General features: G+C 43.8%; 1 protein-coding gene across 1 annotated transcript; it reads left to right on the top strand.

The window, feature by feature from the left end:
* Positions 1 to 19538: 19538 nt before the first annotated feature.
* Positions 19539 to 21828, top strand: WFIKKN2 (WAP, follistatin/kazal, immunoglobulin, kunitz and netrin domain containing 2). Its single transcript, XM_073660404.1, has 2 exons — positions 19539 to 20208; positions 20338 to 21828. The coding sequence occupies exons 1-2, from the start codon at positions 20005 to 20007 to the stop codon at positions 21826 to 21828; spliced, it is 1695 nt and encodes a 564-aa protein (XP_073516505.1). The 5' UTR covers positions 19539 to 20004.
* Positions 21829 to 23155: the final 1327 nt, after the last annotated feature.

Raw genomic sequence — 23155 nt, 5'->3', positions numbered from 1 at the left:
TAACTCTATGCCTGACTCTAACCCTCACCTTACCTCTTATCCTGTCCCTAGTTCTAACCCTAACTCTAGCCTTTGACTAGCTCTAACCCTAGCTTTAACTCTATGCCTGACTCTAACCCTCACCTTATCTCTTATCCAATCCCTAGTTCTATCCCTAACTCTAGGCTTTGTCTAGCTCTAAGCCTAGCTGTAACTCTATGCCTGACCCCATCCCTCACCTTATCTCTTATCCTATCCCTAGTTGTAACCCTAACTCTAGTCTTTGACTATCTCTAAGCCTAGCTTTACCTCTATGCCTGACTCTAACCCTCACCTTACCTCTTATCCTATCCCTAGTTCTAGCCCTAACTCTAGCCTTTGTCTAGCTCTAACCCTAGCTTTATCTCTATGCTTGACTCTAACACTCACCTTACCTCTTATCCTATCCCTAGTTCTAACCCTAACTCAAGTCTTTGACTATCTCTAAGCCTAGCTTTACCTCTATGCCTGACTCTAACCCTCACCTTACCTCTTATCCTATCCATAGTTCTAACCCCATCTCTAACCCAATCCCTAGCTCTATCCCTAACTCTAGCCTTTGACTAGCTCTAACCCTAGCTTTAACTCTGCCTGACTCTAACCCTCACCTTACCTCTTATCCTATCCCTAGTTCTAACCCTAACTCTAGCCTTTGACTAGCTCTAAGCCTAGCTTTAACGCTATGCCTGACTTTAACCCTCACCTTATCTCTTATCCTATCCCTAGTTCTAACCCTAACTCTAGTCTTTGACTATTTCTAAGCCTAGCTTTACCTCTATGCCTGACTCTAACCCTCACCTTGCCTCTTATCCTATCCCTAGTTGTAACCCTAACTCTGGTCTTTGACTAGCTCTAAGCCTAGCTTTACCTCTGCCTGACTCTAACCCTCACCTTACCTCTTATCCTATCCCTAGTTCTATCCCTAACTCTAGCCTTTGACTAGCTCTAAGCCTAGCTTTAACTCTATGCCTGACTCTAGCCCTCACCTTATCTCTTATCCTATCCCTAGTTCTATCCCTAACTCTAGCCTTTGTCTAGCTCTAAGCCTAGCTTTAACTCTCCCTGACTCTAACCCTCACCTCTTATCCTATCCCTAGTTCTAACCCTAACTCTAGCCTTTGACTAGCTCTAAGCCTAGCTTTACGTCTATGCCTGACTCTAACCCTCACCTTACCTCTTATCCTATCCCTAGTTCTAACCCTAACTCTAGTCTTTGACTATTTCTAAGCCTAGCTTTACCTCTATGCCTGACTCTAACCCTCACCTTGCCTCTTATCCTATCCCTAGTTGTAACCCTAACTCTAGCCTTTGACTAGCTCTAAGCCTAGCTTTACCTCTGCCTGACTCTAACCCTCACCTTACCTCTTATCCTATCCCTAGTTCTAATTCTAGCCTTTGACTTTCTCTAAGCCTAGCTTTACCTCTATGCCTGACTCTAACCCTCACCTTACCTCTTATCCTATCCCTAGTTCTAACCCTAATGCTAGCCTTTGACTATCTCTAAGCCTAGCTTTACCTCTATGCCTGACTCTAACCCTCATCTTATCCTATCCCTAGTTCTAACTCTAGCCTTTGACTATCTCTAAGCCTAGCTTTACCTCTATGCCTGACTCTAACCCTCACCTTCTTATCCTATCCCTAGTTCTAACCCTAACTCTAGCCTTTGACTAGCTCTAAGCCTAGCTTTATCTCTATGCCTGACTCTAACCCTCACCTTATCTCTTATCCAATCCCTAGTTCTAACCCTAACTCTAGCCTTTGACTAGCTCTAAGCTTAGCTTTAACTCTATGCCTGACTCTAACCCTCACCTTACCACTTATCCTATCCCTAGTTCTAACCCTAACTCTAGCCTTTGACTAGCTCTAAGCCTAGCTTTACCTCTATGCCTGACTCTAACCCTCACCTTATCTCTTATCCAATCCCTAGTTCTAACCCTAACTCTAGCCTTTGACTAGCTCTAAGCCTAGCTTTAACTCTATGCCTGACTCTGACTCTCACCTTACCTCTTATCCTATCCCTAGTTCTATCCCTAACTCTAGCCTTTGTCTAGCTCTAAGCCTAGCTTTAACTCTGCCTGACTCTAACCCTCACCTTACCTCTTATCCAATCCCTAGTTCTATCCCTAACTCTAGTCTTTGACTAGCTCTAAGCCTAGCTTTACCTCTGCCTGACTCTAACCCTCACCTTACCTCTTATCCTATCCCTAGTTCTATCCCTAACTCTCGCCTTTGTCTAGCTCTAAGCTTAGCTTTACCTCTGCCTGACTCTAACCCTCACCTTACCTCTTATCCTATCCCTAGTTCTATCCCTAACTCTAGCCTTTGACTAGCTCTAAGCCTAGCTTTACCTCTGCCTGACTCTATCCCTCACCTTACCTCTTATCCTATCCCTAGTTCTAACCCCATCTCTAACCCAATCCCTAGTTCTATCCCTAACTCTAGTCTTTTACTAGCTCAAACCCTAGCTTTAACTCTGCCTGACTCTAACCCTCACCTTACCTCTTATCCTATCCCTAGTTCTATCCCTAACTCTAGCCTTTGTCTAGCTCTAAGCTTAGCTTTACCTCTGCCTGACTCTAACTCTCACCTTACCTCTTATCCTATCCCTAGTTCTAACCCTAACTCTAGCATTTGTCTAGCTCTAAGCCTAGCTTTAACTCTATGCCTGACTCTAACCCTCACCTTACCTCTTATCCTATCCCTAGTTCTAACCTTAACCTTAGCCTTTGACTAGCTCTAAGCCTAGCTTTACCTCTGCCTGACTCTAACCCTCACCTTACCTCTTATCCAACCCTAGTTCTAACTCTAGCCTTTGACTAGCTCTAAGCCCAGCTTTACCTCTGCCTGACTCTAACCCTCACCTTACCTCTTATCCTATCCCTAGTTCTAACTCTAGCCTTTGACTAGCTCTAAGCCTAGCTTTACCTCTATGCCTGACTCTAACCCTCACCTTCTTATCCTATCCCTAGTTCTAACCCTAACTCTAGCCTTTGACTTTGTCTAAGCCTAGCTTTACCTCTATGCCTGACTCTAACCCTCACCTTACCTCTTATCCTATCCCTAGTTCTAACTCTTGCCTTTGACTAGCTCTAAGCCCAGCTTTACCTCTGCCTGACTCTAACCCTCACCTTACCTCTTATCCTATCCCTAGTTCTAACTCTAGCCTTTGACTAGCTCTAAGCCTAGCTTTACCTCTATGCCTGACTATAACCCTCACCTTCTTATCCTATCCCTAGTTTTAACCCTAACTCTAGCCTTTGACTTTCTCTAAGCCTAGCTTTAACTCTATGCCTGGCTCTAACCCTCACCTTACCTCTTATTCTATCCCTAGTTCTAACCATAATGCTAGCCTTTGACTATGTCTAAGCCTAGCTTTACCTCTATGCCTGACTCTAACCCTCACCTTTTCTCTTATCCTATCCCTAGTTCTAACTCTAGCCTTTGACTATCTCTAAGCCTAGCTTTACCTCTATGCCTGACTCTAACCCTCACCTTACCTCTTATCCTATCCCTAGTTCTAACCCTAACTCTAGCCTTTGACTAGCTCTAAGCCTAGCTTTACTTCTATGCCTGACTCTAACCCTCACCTTTCCTCTTATCCTATCCCTAGTTCTAACCCTAATGCTAGCCTTTGTCTAGCTCTAAGCCTAGCTTTACCTCTATGCCTGACTCTAACCCTCACCTTATCTCTTATCCTATCCCTAGTTCTAACTCTAGCCTTTGACTAGCTCTAAGCCTAGCTTTAACTCTGCCTGACTCTAACCCTAACCTTACCTCTTACCCTATCCCTAGTTCTATCCCTAACTCTAGCCTTTGTCTAGCTCTAAGCCTAGCTTTAACTTTGCCGGACTCTAACCCTCACCTTACCTCTTATCCTATCCCTAGTTCTATCCCTAACTCTAGCCTTTGACTAGCTCAAACCCTAGGTTTAACTCTATGCCTGACTCTAACCCTCATCTTACCTCTTATCCTATCCCTAGTTCTAACCCTAACTCTAGCCTTTATCTAGCTCTAAGCCCAACTTTTCCTCTGCCTGACTCTAACCCTCACCTTACCTCTTATCCTATCCCTAGTTCTAACCCTAACTCTAGCCTTTGACTAGCTCTAAGCCTAGCTTTACGTCTATGCCTGACTCTAACCCTCACCTTACCTCTTATCCTATCCCTAGTTCTAACCCTAACTCTAGTCTTTGACTATTTCTAAGCCTAGCTTTACCTCTTTGCCTGACTCTAACCCTCACCTTGCCTCTTATCCTATCCCTAGTTCTAACCCTAACTCTAGTCTTTGACTAGCTCTAAGCCTAGCTTTAACTCTATGCCTGACTCTAACCCTCACCTTACCTCTTATCCTATCCCTAGTTCTAATTCTTGCCTTTGAATAGCTCTAAGCCCAGCTTTACCTCTGCCTGACTCTAACCCTCACCTTACCTCTTATCCTATCCCTCGTTCTAACTCTAGCCTTTGACTAGCTCTAAGCCTAGCTTTACCTCTATGCCTGACTCTAACCCTCACCTTACCTCTTATCCTATCCCTAGTTCTAACCCTAACTCTAGCCTTTGACTAGCTCTAACCCTAGCTTTAACTCTATGCCTGACTCTAACCCTCACCTTATCTCTTATCCAATCCCTAGTTCTATCCCTAACTCTAGGCTTTGTCTAGCTCTAAGCCTAGCTTTAACTCTATGCCTGACTCTAACCCTCACCTTACCTCTTATCCTATCCCTAGTTCTAGCCCTAACTCTAGCCTTTGACTAGCTCTAAGCTTAGCTTTACCTCTATGCCTGACTCTTACCTTCACCTTACCTCTTATCCTATCCCTAGTTCTAACCCTAACTCTAGTCTTTGACTATCTCTAAGCCTAGCTTTAACTCTGCCTGACTCTAACCCTCACCTTATCCTATCCCTAGTTCTAACCCTAACTCTAGCCTTTGACTAGCTCTAAGCCTAGCTTTACCTGTGCCTGACTCTAACCCTCACCTTACCTCTTATCCTATCCCTAGTTCTAACCCTAACTCTAGCCTTTGACTAGCTCTAAGCCTAGCTTTAACTCTATGCCTGACTCTAACCCTCACCTTACCTCTTATCCTATCCCTAGTTCTAACCCCATCTCTAACTCAATCCCTAGCTCTACCCCTAACTCTAGCCTTTGACTAGCTCAAACCCTATCTTTATCTCTGCCTGACTCTAACCCTCACCTTGCCTCTAATCCTATCCCTAGTTCTAACCCTAACTCTAGCCTTTGACTATCTCTAACCCTAGCTTTACCTCTATGCCTGACTCTAACCCTCACCTTACCTCTTACCCTATCCCTAGTTCGAACCCCATCTCTAACCCAATCCCTAGCTCTATCCCTAACTCTAGCCTTTGTCTAGCTCTAAGCCTAGCTTTACCTCTGCCTAACTCTAACCCTCACCTTGCCTCTTATCCTATCCCTAGTTCTAACCCTAACTCTAGCCTTTGACTAGCTCCAAGTCTAGCTTTAACTCTATGCCGGACTCTAACCCTCACCTTACCTCTCATCCTATCCCTAGTTCTAACCCTAACTCGAGCCTTTCACTAGCTCTAAGCCAAGCTTTAACTCTATGCCGGACTCTAACCCTCACCTTACTTCTTAACCTATCCCTAGGCCTAACTCTAGTCTTTGGCAATCTCTAAGCCTATCTTTACCTCTATGCCTAACTCTAACCCTCACCTTACCTCTTATCCTATCCCTAGTTCTAACCCCATCTCTAACCCATTCCCTAGCTCTATCCCTAACTCTAGCCTTTGACTAGCTCAAACCCTAGCTTTAACTCTATGCCTGACTCTAACCCTCACCTTATCTCTTATCCAATCCCTAGTTCTGTCCCTAACTCTAGGCTTTGTCTAGCTCTAAGCCTAGCTTTAACTCTATGCCTGACTCTAACCCTCACCTTACCTCTTATCCAATCCCTAGTTCTATCCCTAACTCTAGGCTTTGTCTAGCTCTAAGCCTAGCTTTAACTCTGCCTGACTCTAACCCTCACCTTATCGTATCCCTAGTTCTAACCCTAACTCTAGCCTTTGACTAGCTCTAAGCCTAGCTTTACCTGTGCCTGACTCTAACCCTCACCTTACCTCTTATCCTATCCCTAGTTCTAACCCTAACTCTAGGCTTTGTCTAGCTCTAAGCCTAGCTTTAACTCTATGCCTGACTCTAACCCTCACCTTACCTCTTATCCCATCCCTAGCTCTATCCCTAACTCTAGCCTTTGACTACCTCTAACCCTAGCTTTAACTCTATGCCTGACTCTAACCCTCACCTTACCTCTTATCCTATCCCTAGTTCTAACCCTAACTCTAGCCTTTGACTATCTCTAAGCCTAGCTTTACCTCTATGCCTGACTCTAACCCTCACCTTACCTCTTATCCTATCCCTAACTCTAACCCTAACTCTAGCCTTTGACTAGCTCTAAGCCTTGCTTTAACTCTATGCCTGACTCTTACCCTCACCTTACCTCTTATCCTATCCCTAGTTCTAACCCCATCTCTAACCCAATCCCTAGCTCTATCCCTAACTCTAGCCTTTGTCTAGCTCTAAGCCTAGCTTTAACTCTATGCCTGACTCTAACCCTCACCTTACCTCTTATCCTGTCCCTAGTTCTAACCCTAACTCTAGCCTTTGACTAGCTCTAACCCTAGCTTTAACTCTATGCCTGACTCTAACCCTCACCTTATCTCTTATCCAATCCCTAGTTCTATCCCTAACTCTAGGCTTTGTCTAGCTCTAAGCCTAGCTGTAACTCTATGCCTGACCCCATCCCTCACCTTATCTCTTATCCTATCCCTAGTTGTAACCCTAACTCTAGTCTTTGACTATCTCTAAGCCTAGCTTTACCTCTATGCCTGACTCTAACCCTCACCTTACCTCTTATCCTATCCCTAGTTCTAGCCCTAACTCTAGCCTTTGTCTAGCTCTAACCCTAGCTTTATCTCTATGCTTGACTCTAACCCTCACCTTACCTCTTATCCTATCCCTAGTTCTAACCCTAACTCAAGTCTTTGACTATCTCTAAGCCTAGCTTTACCTCTATGCCTGACTTCAACCCTCACCTTACCTCTTATCCTATCCATAGTTCTAACCCCATCTCTAACCCAATCCCTAGCTCTATCCCTAACTCTAGCCTTTGACTAGCTCTAACCCTAGCTTTAACTCTGCCTGACTCTAACCCTCACCTTACCTCTTATCCTATCCCTAGTTCTAACCCTAACTCTAGCCTTTGACTAGCTCTAAGCCTAGCTTTAACGCTATGCCTGACTTTAACCCTCACCTTATCTCTTATCCTATCCCTAGTTCTAACCCTAACTCTAGTCTTTGACTAGCTCTAAGCCTAGCTTTACCTCATTGCCTTACTCTAACCCTCACCTTACCTCTTATCCTATCCCTAGTCCTAACCCTAACTCTAGCCTTTGTCTAGCTCTAAGCCTAGCTTTACCTCTGCCTGACTCTTACCCTCACCTTACCTCTTATCCTAGCCCTAGTTCTAACCCTAACTCTAGCCTTTGTCTAGCTCTAAGCCTAGCTTTACCTCCATGCCTGACTCTAACCCTCACCTTACCTCTTATCCTATCCCTAGTTCTAACCCTAACTCTAGCCTTTGACTAGCTCTAAGCCTAGCTTTATCTCTATGCTTGACTCTAACCCTCACCTTACCTCTTATCCTATCCCTAGTTCTAACCCTAACTCAAGTCTTTGACTATCTCTAAGCCTAGCTTTACCTCTATGCCTGACTCTAACCCTCACCTTACCTCTTATCCTATCCCTAGGCCTAACTCTAGTCTTTGACTATCTCTAAGCCTAGCTTTTCCTCTATGCCTGACTCTAACCCTCACCTTACCTCTTATCCTATCCCTAGTTCTAACCCTAACTCTAGCCTTTGACTAGCTCTAAGCCTAGCTTTAACTCTATGCCTGACTCAAACCCTCACCTTATCCTATCCCTAGTTCTAACCCTAACTCTAGTCTTTGACTATCTCTAACCCTCAGCTTATCTCTTATCCTATCCCTAGTTCTAACCCTAAATCTAGCCTTTGACTAGCTCTAAGCCTAGCTTTACCTGTGCCTGACTCTAACCCTCACCTTACCTCTTATCCTATCCCTAGTTCGAACCCTAACTCTAGCCTTTGACCAGCTCTAAGCCTAGCTTTAACTCTATGCCTGACTCTAACCCTCACCTTCTCTCTTATCCAATCACTAGTTCTATCCCTAACTCTAGCCTTTGACTAGCTCTAACCGTAGCTTTAACTCTATGCCTGACTCAAACCCTCACCTTACCTCTTATCCTATCCCTAGTTCTAACCCTAACTCAAAGCTTTTGACTAGCTCTAAGCCTAGCTTTACCTCTATGCCTGACTCTAACCCTCACCTTACCTCTTATCCTATCCCTAGGCCTAACTCTAGTCTTTGACTATCTCTAAGCCTAGCTTTACCTCTATGCCTGACACTAACCCTCACCTTAGCTCTTATCCTATCCCTCGTTCTAACCCCATCTCTAACTCAATCCCTAGCTATATCCCTAACTCTAGCCTTTGACTAGCTCAAACCCTATCTTTAACTCTGCCTGACTCTAACCCTCACCTTCCCTCTTATCCTATCCCTAGTTCTATCCCTAACTCTAGCCTTTGTCTAGCTCTAAGCCTAGCTTTACCTCTATGCCTGACTCTAACCCTGACCTTACATCTTATCCTATCCTTAGTTCTAACCCTAACTCTAGCCTTTGACTAGCTCTAAGTCTAGCTTTAACTCTATGCCGGACTCTAACCCTCACCTTACCTCTTATCCTATCCCTAGTTCTAAACCTAACTCTAGCCTTTCACTAGATCTAAGCCTAGCTTTAACTCTATGCCGGACTCTAACCCTCACCTTACTTCTTATCCTATCCCTAGGCCTAACTCTAGTCTTTGTCAATCTCTAAGCCTATCTTTACCTCTATGCCTAACTCTAACCCTCACCTTACCTCTTATCCTATCCCTAGTTCTAACCCCATCTCTAACCCATTCCCTAGCTCTATCCCTATCTCTAGCCTTTGACTAGCTCAAACCCTAGCTTTAACTCTGCCTGACTCTAACCCTCACCTTACCTCTTATCCTATCCCTAGTTCTAACCCAACTCTAGCCTTTGTCTAGCTCTAACCCTAGCTTTAACTCTATGCCTGACTCTAACCCTCACCTTACCTCTTATCCTATCCCTAGCTCTATCCCTAACTCTAGCCTTTGACTACCTCTAACCCTAGCTTTAACTCTATGCCTGACTCTAACCCTCACCTTACCTCTTATCCTATCCCTAGTTCTAACTCTAGTCTTTGACTATCTCTAACCCTAGCTTTACCTCTATGCCTGACTCTAACCCTCACCTTACCTCTTATCCTATCCCTAGCTCTAACCCTAACTCTAGCCTTTGACTAGCTCTAAGCCTAGCTTTAACTCTATGCCTGACTCTAACTCTCACCTTACCTCTTATCCTATCCCTAGTTCTAGCCCTAACTCTAGCCTTTGACTAGCTCTAAGCCTTGCTTTAACTCTATGCCTGACTCTAACCTTCACCTTACCTCTTATCCTATCCTTAATTCTAACCCTAACTCTAGTGTTTGACTAGCTCTAAGCCTAGCTTTAACTCTATGCCGGACTCTAACCCTCACCTTACCTCTTCTCCTATCCCTAGTTCTAACTCTAGTCTTTGACTATCTCTAACCCTAGCTTTACCTCTATGCCTGACTCTAACCCTCACCTTACCTCTTATCCTATCCCTAGCTCTAACCCTAACTCTAGCCTTTGTCTAGCTCTAAGCCTAGCTTTAACTCTATGCCTGACTTTAACCCTCACCTTACCTCTTATCCTATCCCTAGTTCTAACCCTAACTCAAGCCTTTGACTAGCTCTAAGTCTAGCTTTAACTCTATGCCTGACTCTAACCCTCAACTTACCTCTTATCCTTTCCCTAGTTCTAACCCCATCTCTAACCCAATCCCAGCTCTATCCCTAACTCTAGCCGTTGTCTAGCTCTAAGCCTAGCTTTACCTCTATGCCTGACTCCAACCTTCTCCTTACCTCTTATCCTATCCCTATTTCTAACCCTAACTCTAGTCTTTGACTATCTCTAACCCTCACCTTATCTCTTATCCTATCCCTAGTTCTAACCCTAACTCTAGCCTTTGACTAGCTCTAAACCTAGCTTTACCTGTGCCTGACTCTAACCCTTACCTTACCTCTTATCCTATCCCTAGTTCTAACCCTAACTCTAGCCTTTGACTAGCTCTAAGCCTAGCTTTAACTCTATGCCTGCCTCTAACCCTCACCTTACCTCTTATTCTATCCTTAGTTCTAACCCTATCTCTAGCCTTTGACTAGCTCTAAGCCTAGCTTTACCTCTGCCTGACTCTAACCCTCACCTTACCTCTTATCATATCTCTAGTTCTAACCTTAAATCTAGCCTTTGACTAGCTCTAAGCCTAGCTTTACCTCTGCCTGACTCTAACCCTCACCTTACCTCTTATCCTATCCCTAGTTCTAACCCCATCTCTAACCCAATCCCTAGCTCTATCCCTAACTCTAGCCTTTGACTAGCTCTAACCCTAGCTTTAAATCTATGCCTGACTCTAACCCTCACCTTATCTCTTATCCAATCCCTAGTTCTATCCCTAACTCTAGGCTTTGCCTAGCTTTAACTCTGCCTGACTCTAACCCTCACCTTACCTCTTATCCTATCACTAGTTCTAACCCTAACTCTAGCCTTTGTCTAGCTCTAAGCCTAGCTTTAATTCTATGCCTGACGCCATCCCTCACCTCATCTCTTATCCTATCCCTAGTTCTAACCCTAACTCAAAGCTTTTGACTAGCTCTAAGCCTAGCTTTACCTCTATGCCTGACTCTAACCCTCACCTTACCTCTTATCCTATCCCTAGGCTTAACTCTAGTCTTTGACTATCTCTAAGCCTAGCTTTACCTCTATGCCTGACACTAACCCTCACCTTACCTCTTATCCTATCCCTAGTTCTAACCCCATCTCTAACTCAATCCCTAGCTATATCCCTAACTCTAGCCTTTGACTAGCTCAAACCCTATCTTTAACTCTGCCTGACTCTAACCCTCACCTTCCCTCTTATCCTGTCCCTAGTTCTAACCCTAACTCTAGCCTTTGACTATCTCTAACCCTAGCTTTACCTCTATGCCTGACTCTAACCCTCACCTTACCTCTTACCCTATCCCTAGTTCTAACCCCATCTCTAACCCAATCCCTAGCTCTATCCCTAACTCTAGCCTTTGTCTAGCTCTAAGCCTAGCTTTACCTCTATGCCTGACTCTAACCCTCACCTTACATCTTATCCTATCCCTAGTTCTAACCCTAACTCTAGCCTTTGACTAGCTCTAACCCTAGCTTTAACTCTATGCCTGACTCTAACCCTCACCTTACCTCTTATCCTATCCCTAGCTCTATCCCTAACTCTAGCCTTTGACTACCTCTAACCCTAGCTTTAACTCTATGCCTGACTCTAACCCTCACCTTACCTCTTATCCTATCCCTAGTTCTAACCCTAACTCTAGCCTTTGTCTTTCTCTAAGCCTAGCTTTACCTCTATGCCTGACTCTAACCCTCACCTTACCTCTTATCCTATCCCTAGTTCTAACCCTAACTCTAGTCTTTGACTATCTCTAAGCCTACCTTTAACTCTATGCTTGACGCCATCCCTCACCTCATCTCTTATCCTATCCCTAGTTCTAACCCTAACTCTAGTCTTTGACTATCTCTAAGCATAGCTTTACCTCTGTCTGACTCTAACCCTCACCTTATCCTATCCTTAGTTCTAACCCTAACTCTAGTCTTTGACTATCTCTAACCCTCACCTTACCTCTTACCCTATCCCTAGTTCTAACCCTAACTCTAGCCTTTGACTAGCTCTAAGCCTAGCTTTAACTCTATGCCTGACTCTAACCCTCACCTTACCTCTTATCCTATCCCTAGTTCTAACCCCATCTCTAACCCAATCCCTAACTCTAACCTTTGTCTAGCTCTAAGCCTAGCTTTACCTCTATGCCTGACTCTTACCCTCACCTTACCTCTTATCCTATCCCTAGTTCTAACCCCATTTCTAACCCAATCCCTAGCTCTATCCCTAACTCTAGCCTTTGACTATCTCTAACCCTAGCTTTACCTCTATGCCTGACTCTAACCCTCACCTTATCTCTTATCCAATCCCTAGCTCTATCCCTAACTCTAGTCTTTGACTATCTCTAAGCCTAGCTTTAACTCTGCCTGACTTTAACCCTCACCTTACCTCTTATCCTATCCCTAGTTCTAACCCTATCTCTAGTCTTTGACCAGCTCTAATCCTAGCTTTAACTCTATGCCTGACTCTAACCCTCACCTTACCTCTTATTCTATCCCTAGTTCTAGCCCTAACTCTAGCCTTTGACTAGCTCTAACCCTAGCTTTATCTCTATGCCTGACTCTAACCCTCACCTTACCTCTTATGCTATCCCTAGTTCTAACCCCATCTCTAACCCAATCCCTAGCTCTATCCCTAACTCTAGCCTTTGTCTAGCTCTAAGCCTAGCTTTAACTCTATGCCTGACTCTAACCCTCACCTTACCTCTTATCCTATCCCTAGTTCTAACCCCATCTCTAACCCAATCCCTAGCTCTATCCCTAACTCTAGCCTTTGACTAGCTCTAAGCCTAGCTTTACCTCTATGCCTGACTCTAACCCTCACCTTACCTCTTATCCAATCCCTAGCTCTATCCCTAACTCTAGCCTTTGACTAGCTCTAACCATAGCTTTAACTCTATGCCTGACTCTAACCCTCACCTTACCTCTTATTCTATCCCTAGTTCTAGCCCTAACTCTAGCCTTTGACTAGCTCTAAGCCTAGCTTTAACTCTATGCCTGACTCTAACCCTCACCTTACCTCTTATCCTATCCCTAGTTCTAGCCCTAACTCTAGCCTTTGACTAGCTCTAACCCTAGCTTTATCTCTATGCCTGACTCTAACCCTCACCTTACCTCTTATGCTATCCCTAGTTCTAACCCCATCTCTAACCCAATCCCTAGCTCTATCCCTAACTCTAGCCTTTGTCTAGCTCTAAGCCTAGCTTTAACTCTATGCCTGACTCTAACCCTCACCTTACCTCTTATCCTATCCCTAGTTCTAACCCTAACTCTAGCCTTTGTCTTTCTCTAAGCCTAGCTTTACCTCTATGCCTGACTCTAACCCTCACCTTACCTCTTATCCTATCCCTAGTTCTAACCCTAACTCTAGTCTTTGACTATCTCTAAGCCTACCTTTAACTCTATGCCTGACGCCATCCCTCACCTCATCTCTTATCCTATCCCTAGTTCTAACCCTAACTCTAGTCTTTGACTATCTCTAAGCATAGCTTTACCTCTGTCTGACTCTAACCCTCACCTTATCCTATCCTTAGTTCTAACCCTAACTCTAGTCTTTGACTATCTCTAACCCTCACCTTATCTCTTATCCTATCCCTAGTTCTAACCCTAACTCTAGCCTTTGTCTAGCTTTAAGCCTAGCTTTACCTCTATGCCTGACTCTAGCCCTCACCTTACCTCTTACCCTATCCCTAGTTCTAACCCTAACTCTAGCCTTTGACTAGCTCTAAGCCTAGCTTTAACTCTATGCCTGACTCTAACCCTCACCTTACCTCTTTTCCTATCCCTAGTTCTAACCCCATCTCTAACCCAATCCCTAACTCTAACCTTTGTCTAGCTCTAAGCCTAGCTTTACCTCTATGCCTGACTCTTACCCTCACCTTACCTCTTATCCTATCCCTAGTTCTAACCCCATTTCTAACCCAATCCCTAGCTCTATCCCTAACTCTAGCCTTTGACTATCTCTAACCCTAGCTTTACCTCTATGCCTGACTCTAACCCTCACCTTATCTCTTATCCAATCCCTAGCTCTATCCCTAACTCTAGTCTTTGACTATCTCTAAGCCTAGCTTTAACTCTGCCTGACTTTAACCCTCACCTTACCTCTTATCCTATCCCTAGTTCTAACCCTATCTCTAGTCTTTGACCAGCTCTAATCCTAGCTTTAACTCTATGCCTGACTCTAACCCTCACCTTACCTCTTATTCTATCCCTAGTTCTAGCCCTAACTCTAGCCTTTGACTAGCTCTAACCCTAGCTTTATCTCTATGCCTGACTCTAACCCTCACCTTACCTCTTATGCTATCCCTAGTTCTAACCCCATCTCTAACCCAATCCCTAGCTCTATCCCTAACTCTAGCCTTTGTCTAGCTCTAAGCCTAGCTTTAACTCTATGCCTGACTCTAACCCTCACCTTACCTCTTATCCTATCCCTAGTTCTAACCCCATCTCTAACCCAATCCCTAGCTCTATCCCTAACTCTAGCCTTTGACTAGCTCTAAGCCTAGCTTTACCTCTATGCCTGACTCTAACCCTCACCTTACCTCTTATCCAATCCCTAGCTCTATCCCTAACTCTAGCCTTTGACTAGCTCTAACCATAGCTTTAACTCTATGCCTGACTCTAACCCTCACCTTACCTCTTATTCTATCCCTAGTTCTAGCCCTAACTCTAGCCTTTGACTAGCTCTAAGCCTAGCTTTAACTCTATGCCTGACTCTAACCCTCACCTTACCTCTTATCCTATCCCTAGTTCTAGCCCTAACTCTAGCCTTTGACTAGCTCTAACCCTAGCTTTATCTCTATGCCTGACTCTAACCCTCACCTTACCTCTTATGCTATCCCTAGTTCTAACCCCATCTCTAACCCAATCCCTAGCTCTATCCCTAACTCTAGCCTTTGTCTAGCTCTAAGCCTAGCTTTAACTCTATGCCTGACTCTAACCCTCACCTTACCTCTTATCCTATCCCTAGTTCTAACCCCATCTCTAACCCAATCCCTAGCTCTATCCCTAACTCTAGCCTTTGACTAGCTCTAAGCCTAGCTTTACCTCTATGCCTGACTCTAACCCTCACCTTATCTCTTATCCAATCTCTAGTCCTAACCCTAACTCTAGCCTTTGACTAGCTCTAACCATAGCTTTAACTCTATGCCTGACTCTAACCCTCACCTTATCTCTTATCCAATCCCTAGTCCTAACCCTAACTCTAGCCTTTGACTAGCTCTAACCATAGCTTTAACTCTATGCCTGACTCTAACCCTCACCTTATCCCTTATCCAATCCCTAGTCCTAACCCTAACTCTAGTCTTTGTCTAGCTCTAAGCCTAGCTTTACCTCTTTGCCTGACTCTAACCCTCACCTTACCTCTTATCCTATCCCTAGTCCTAACCCTAACTCTAGCCTTTGTCTAGCTCTAAGCCTAGCTTTACCTCTGCCTGACTCTTACCCTCACCTTACCTCTTATCCTAGCCCTAGTTCTAACCCTAACTCTAGCCTTTGACTAGCTCTAAGCCTAGCTTTAACTCTATGCCTGACTCTAACACTCACCTTACCTCTTATCCTATCCCTAGTTCTAGCCCTAACTCTAGCCTTTGTCTAGCTCTAACCCTAGCTTTATCTCTATGCTTGACTCTAACCCTCACCTTACCTCTTATCCTATCCCTAGTTCTAACCCTAAATCAAGTCTTTGACTATCTCTAAGCCTAGCTTTACCTCTATGCCTGACTCTAACCCTCACCTTACCTCTTATCCTATCCCTAGTTCTAACCCTAACTCTAGCCTTTGTCTAGCTCTAAGCCTAGCTTTACCTCTATGCCTGACTCTAACCCTCACCTTACCTCTTATCCTATCCCTAGTTCTAACCCTAACTCTAGCCTTTGACTAGCTCTAAGCCTAGCTTTAACTCTATGCCTGACTCTAACCCTCACCTTACCTCTTATCCTATCCCTAGTTCTAACCCTAACTCTAGCCTTTGTCTAGCTCTAAGCCTAGCTTTACCTCTATGCCTGACTCTAACCCTCACCTTACCTCTTATCCTATCCCTAGTTCTAACCCTAACTCAAGTCTTTGACTATCTCTAAGCCTAGCTTTACCTCTATGCCTGACTCTAACCCTCACCTTACCTCTTATCCTATCCCTAGGCCTAACTCTAGTCTTTGACTATCTCTAAGCCTAGCTTTTCCTCTATGCCTGACTCTAACCCTCACCTTATCTCTTATCCTATCCCTAGTTCTAGCCCTAACTCTAGCCTTTGTCTAGCTCTAACCCTAGCTTTATCTCTATGCTTGACTCTAACCCTCACCTTACCTCTTATCCTATCCCTAGTTCTAACCCTAACTCAAGTCTTTGACTATCTCTAAGCCTAGCTTTACCTCTATGCCTGACTCTAACCCTCACCTTACCTCTTATCCTATCCCTAGTTCTAACCCTAACTCTAGCCTTTGTCTAGCTCTAAGCCTAGCTTTAACGCTATGCCTGACTCTAACCCTCACCTTATCTCTTATCCTATACCTAGTTCTAACCCTAACTCTAGCCTTTGACTTTCTCTAAGCCTAGCTTTAACTCTATGCCTGACTCTAACCCTCACCTTACCTCTTATCCTATCCCTAGTTCTAGCCCTAACTCTAGCCTTTGTCTAGCTCTAACCCTAGCTTTATCTCTATGCTTGACTCTAACCCTCACCTTACCTCTTATCCTATCCCTAGTTCTAACCCCATCTCTAACTCAATCCCTAGCTCTATCCCTAACTCTAGCCTTTGACTAGCTCAAACCCTATCTTTAACTCTGCCTGACTCTAACCCTCACCTTGCCTCTTATCCTATCCCTAGTTCTAATCCTAACTCTAGCCTTTGACTATCTCTAACCCTAGCTTTACCTCTATGCCTGACTCTAACCCTCACCTTACCTCTTACCCTATCCTTAGTTCTAACCCCATCTCTAACCCAATCCCTAGCTCTATCCCTAACTCTAGCCTTTGTCTAGCTCTAAGCCTAGCTTTACCTCTGCCTGACTCTAACCCTCACCTTGCCTCTTATCCTATCCCTAGTTCTAACCCCAACTCTAGCCTTTGACTAGCTCCAAGTCTAGCTTTAACTCTATGCCGGACTCTAACCCTCACCTTACCTCTCATCCTATCCCTAGTTCTAACCCTAACTCGAGCCTTTCACTAGCTCTAAGCCTAGCTTTAACTCTATGCCGGACTCTAACCCTCACCTTACTTCTTATCCTATCCCTAGGCCTAACTCTAGTCTTTGGCAATCTCTAAGCCTCTCTTTACCTCTATGCCTAACTCTAACCCTCACCTTACCTCTTATCCTATCCCTAGTTCTAACCCCATCTCTAACCCATCCCTAGCTCTATCCCTAACTCTAGCCTTTGACTAGCTCAAACCCTAGCTTTAACTCTGCCTGACTCTAACCCTCACCTTACCTCTTATCCGATCCCTAGTTCTAACCCTAACTCTAGCCTTTGTCTAGCTCTAAGCCTAGCTTTAACTCTATGCCTGACTCTAACCCTCACCTTACCTCTTATCCTATCCCTAGCTCTATCCCTAACTCTAGCCTTTGACTACCTCTAACCCTAGCTTTAACTCTGCCTGACTCTAACCCTCACCTTACCTCTTATCCTATCCCTAGCTCTAACCCTAACTCTAGCCTTTGACTAGCTCTAAGCCTAGCTTTAACTCTATGCCTGACTCTAACTCTCACCTTACCTCTTATCCTATCCCTTGTTCTAGCCCTAACTCTAGCCTTTGACTAGCTCTAAGCCTTGCTTTAACTCTATGCCTGACTCTAACCCTCACCTCTTATCCTATCCCTAGTTCTAACCCTAGCTCTTGTGTTTGACTAGCTCTAAGCCTAGCTTTAACTCTGTGCCGGACTCTAACCCTCACCTTACCTCTTCTCCTATCCCTAGTTCTAACTCTAGTCTTTGACTATCTCTAACCCTAGCTTTACCTCTATGCCTGACTCTAACCCTCACCTTACCTCTTATCCTATCCCTAGCTCTAACCCTAACTCTAGCCTTTGTCTAGCTCTAAGCCTAGCTTTAACTCTATGCCTGACTCTAACCCTCACCTTACCTCTTATCCTATCCCTAGTTCTAGCCCTAACTCTACCCTTTGACTAGCTCTAAGCCTAGCTTTAACTCTATGCCTGACTCTAACCCTCACCTTACCTCTTATCCTATCCCTAGTTCTAACCCTAACTCTAGCCTTTGACTAGCTCTAAGCCTAGCTTTAACTCTATGCCTGACTCTAACCCTCAACTTATCTCTTATCCTATCCCTAGTTCTAACCCTAACTCTAGTCTTTGACTAGCTCTAAGCCTAGCTTTAACTCTATGCCTGACTCTAACCCTCACCTTACCTCTTATCCTATCCCTAGTTCTAACCCTAACTCTAGCCTTTGACTAGCTCTAAGCCTAGCTTTACCTCTGCCTGACTCTTACCCTCGCCTTATCTCTTATCCTATCCCTAGCTCTATCCCTAACTCTAGCCTTTGACTATCTCTAACCCTAGCTTTACCTCTATGCCTGACTCTAACCCTCACCTTACCTCTTATCCTATCCCTAGTTCTAACCCTAACTCTAGCCTTTGACTAGCTCTAAGCCTAGCTTTACCTCTATGCCTGACTCTAAACCTCACCTCTTATCCTATCCCTAGTTCTAACCCTAACTCTAGCCTTTGACTTTCTCTAAGCCTAGCTTTACCTCTATGCCTGACTCTAACCCTCACCTTACCTCTTATCCTATCCCTAGTTCTAACCCCATCTCTAACCCTAGTTTTAGCCCTGTCCCTAGTTCTAACTCAGCTTTAACCCTATTGTTGCCCTAACTCTAACTCTATTCCTAGCTTTAACCCTATCCATAGTTAGGGTTGGAAAAAGTGTAAAAAATCTAAAAGTAGCTCTAAGTAATGCATATATTAGAGGCATGTGTTCTGTGCAGTGCACACGATTCAATACGCTCTTCATTCATTTGCTGCTCATCTTCTGTTATCTCTTTTGCTGCATATGCAGAGCGCAGCTGGCGATTATTATAAACTACCGTGCTCTTCAGAAGTTTTGCTGGGTGGACACTCACTGTCCCCCTCTGAGAACAAGTGGCACTTGTGGGCTCTGGTCATTAGTGGGGATAATTTTGCACCCCTTAGACTTTGGTAGCAGGTTTCTCCCCATGCAATACCACTGCATTAACCGTTTTGAGACGTCTTCTCTTTCTCTGGTATGTCTACACGCCACTTTTCCCTCCACAACTTCATGAAAAGTTTGTGGTATGCCCTTTTCTCCGCCTTGGGACGTAGCACCCGCAAGGTGCGGCTGGTTATCCCTCACCTGACTGCCTGGGCGGAGCGCGGCGCCCTGACCGTAAGCCGTCTGTGTTATAGATTTGGGTAATCGGCTCAGACCAGAGAAATTACGGCTGTAAAAATTGCGAAATTCTAAGGTGGCCCATTCATTAAGACTTTCCTCCTTTTTAAGGTTTCGCCCGAGATCTAACAAAGGACAACGGGTCTTACGCTGTTTAATGCTGCCAAGGAATTTATTTAAGCTTTTAATTTGATATCTAAAGTTTCTGTGTCGCCCGGAATAATGAGGAGTCCTATGCAAATATGTCTCCCCCAATTAGACTTGAAACCTTTTATGTAATTACCCGACACTCGTCGTATTTCGTTTCGTCACATTACATAAATCTAAAGCCGTTCACCCATGAACGGAACAATTAATAACTTGGAGGGGGTCCGCTACCCCCGGACCAATCCTTTTTAAGTCTTTCCAGAATTTTTTTTTTTTTTTATCTCCGAAAATTCACAGACTAAACCTCGGACAAAAAAAAAAGTATTGTCCTATAAAAATCAAGATTTCCCAAATTAATTAAATGGAGCGATGGAATAAATCGTACAGTAAATATACACACGCCGCCTGCGCGAACCTAAAGACTAAATTAGAAGAGCGTTAATCCAGTGCAGATCGGAGCTGCCGGTATTACTGGCAGCACTTAGGTTGAGCAGGCGCCATTTTTTTTTATTTTAATTTTTTTCGCAATTTTTTTTTTTATTTATTTTTTTACGGTTTTTAAAGGTTATAATTCATCTATGAGACCTGAAATGCGTCGTTCGTTCGTTACGACCTGGATGGAGGTGAGGATTGTTGGGATTCTTCTCTTTATACTTCTACGAGGGGGACATGCCGTACCCCATATGAGGTATTCCCATCCCGGCTTATGTCCCAACGACATGAATCCAAACCTATGGGTGGACGCCCAGAGCACCTGCCAACGGGAGTGCGACGCAGACCAGGTGAGAACAAGTTGCCCCATAGAATTTTAATATATTTTATTTTTATTTTTTTTTGCTGTTTTATTAGAACGTAGAACAAGAATATAATTTTTATATTTTTCTTTATTTTATTTTTTTTTTACTCGATAGGAATGTGAAACTTATGAAAAATGTTGTCCTAATGTTTGTGGGACCAAGAGCTGTGTTGCGGCCCGATACATGGGAAGGAAAGGTCCCGTGGGGATGCCCAAACAGGCTACGTGCGACCTTTTTATGTGCACTCAGCAAGGTTCCCAGTGCGACATTTGGGACGGGCAACCCATCTGCAAATGCAAAGATAGATGCGAGAAGGAGCCGAGTTTCACCTGCGCCTCCGACGGTCTCACCTACTACAACAAGTGCTTTATGGACGCCGAAGCTTGCTCCAAGGGGATCTCGTTGACGGTGGTCACCTGCAAGTATCACCTCACCTGGCCACATACTAGTCCTCTTCCATCAGAAACCACCATCAACCCAACCATCCCGTCGGCTGAAACGGCCATCGTCAACGTGGTTCCACCAGCTCTAATGAACAACCCGACTCACAAAACGGTCAACGTCGGGGACACGGTCAGTTTTCATTGCGACGTTAGTGGAAAACCCAAACCAGAAATAACCTGGGAGAAGGAAGGGAAGGAAAATGTAGTCATGCGCCCCAACCATGTGGTCGCCAACATAGTGGTCACCAACATTGCCCAACTAGTCATCTACAACACACAACTGGAAGACGACGGGGTCTACATATGTACAGCCAAAAACAACGGTGGTGTCATCAAGATCAACTTCCCTTTGTCCGTCAAAGAGAAACCCACCAAGGACGAATCTGGAAGTAAATCTTTATTTCCGACGGACGAGTGCCTAAAGCCCCCGGACAGCGAAGACTGTGGAGAAGAGCAGACGCGATGGTATTTTGACGCCAAGAAGAACAATTGTTTTATCTTCGTGTACGGCAATTGCAACACCAACATGAACCATTTTGAGACCTACGAATCCTGCATGTTGACTTGTATGAACGGACCGGTCAACATCTGTAATTATCCCGCCCTCCAAGGTCCATGCAAGGCGTATGAGCCCAGATGGGCGTTCAACCGGCTACTGAGTCAGTGCCAATCTTTCATTTACGGAGGGTGTGGTGGCAACGAGAACAATTTTGAAAGCAAAGAAACGTGTGAAGAGTCTTGCCCGTTCCCCAAAAACCAAAAATGCAAAGTTTGCAAACCTCGGCAGAAGTTGGTGACGAGCTTCTGTAAAAGTGACTTTGCCATCCTTGGGCGTATCCTGGAACTGACGGAAGACCAAGAATCCGGACATGCTCTCGTTTCGGTGGAAGAAGTTTTGAAAGATGAGAAAATGGGACTAAAGTTTTTGGGGAAGCAACCACTTGAAATCACTCTTCTAAACATAGACTGGAGTTGTCCGTGCCCCAATGTCACCTCTGTTAGCGGACAGCTCATAATCATGGGGGACGCGCACAACGGCATGGCAGTCCTACAACCGCACAGCTTTGTTGGCATGTCAAGTGCCCGCCGTGTGCGGAAACTCCGGGAAGTCATCCACAATAAAACGTGTGATCTCCTCAAAGAAATTTTAGGGCAGCCATGATTTATTGATGATCATCGACCATGCGTGATTCTTAAAGGAATGTATTTTTCTGAAACTACTAATGTCAACTTTAAATTAAAGGAAACTATGTTCAGAAGTGAAAATATTATACTTGTAGTTCTATTACTGTACATAGGGGGCAGTATTATAGTAGTTATATTCTTGTACATAGGGGGCAGTATTATAGTAGTTATATTCTTGTACATAGGGGCAGTATTATAGTAGTTATATTCTTGTACATAGGGGCAGTATTATAGTAGCTATATTCTTGTACATAGGGGTAGTATTATAGTAGTTATATTCTTGTATATAGGAGCAGTATTATAGTAGTTGTATTCTTGTACAATGGGGGCAGTATTATAGTAGTTATATTCTTGTACATAGGAGCAGTATTATAGTAGTTATATTCTTGTACATAGGGGGCAGTATTATAGTAGTTATATTCTTGTACATAGGGGGCAGTATTATAGTAGTCATATTCTTGTACATAGGGGGCAGTATTATAGTAGTTATATTCTTGTACATAGGGGGCAGTATTATAGTAGTTATATTCTTGTACATAGGAGCAGTATTATAGTAGTTATATTCTTGTACATAGGAGCAGTATTATAGTAGTTATATTCTTGTACATAGGAACAGTATTATAGTAGTTATATTCTTGTACATAGGAGCAGTATTATAGTAGTTATATTCTTGTACATAGGAGCAGTATTATAGTAGTTATATTCTTGTACATAGGGGCAGTATTATAGTAGTTATATTCTTGTACATAGGAGCAGTATTATAGTAGTTATATTCCTGTACATAGGGGCAGTATTATAGTAGTTATATTCTTGTACATAGGAGCAGTATTATAGTAGTTATATTCTTGTACATAGAAGCAGTATTATAGTAGTTATATTCTTGTACATAGGGGGCAGTATTATAGTAGATATATTCTTGTACATAGGAGCAGTATTATAGTAGTTATATTCTTGTACATAGAGGGCAGTATTATAGTAGTTATATTCTTGTACATAGGAGCAGTATTATAGTAGTTATATTCTTGTACATAGGGGGCAGTATTATAGTAGTTATATTCTTGTACATATTGGGCAGTATTATAGTAGTTATATTCTTGTACATAGGAGCAGTATTATAGTAGTTATATTCTTGTACATAGGAGGCAGTATTATAGTAGTTATATTCTTGTACATAGGGGGCAGTATTATAGTAGTTATATTCTTGTACATAGGGGGCAGTATTATAGTAGTTATATTCTTGTACATAGGAACAGTATTATAGTAGTTATATTCTTGTACATAGGGGGCAGTATTATAGTAGTTAT

This window comes from Phyllobates terribilis, unplaced genomic scaffold (assembly GCF_046119375.1).
Source record: "Phyllobates terribilis strain yellow unplaced genomic scaffold, ASM4611937v1 Scaffold_25__1_contigs__length_18738178, whole genome shotgun sequence".
NCBI lineage: Eukaryota > Metazoa > Chordata > Amphibia > Anura > Dendrobatidae > Phyllobates > Phyllobates terribilis.
The sequence above is the reverse complement of the archived record's forward strand: the minus strand, read 5'-3'. Positions and strand labels throughout refer to the sequence as shown.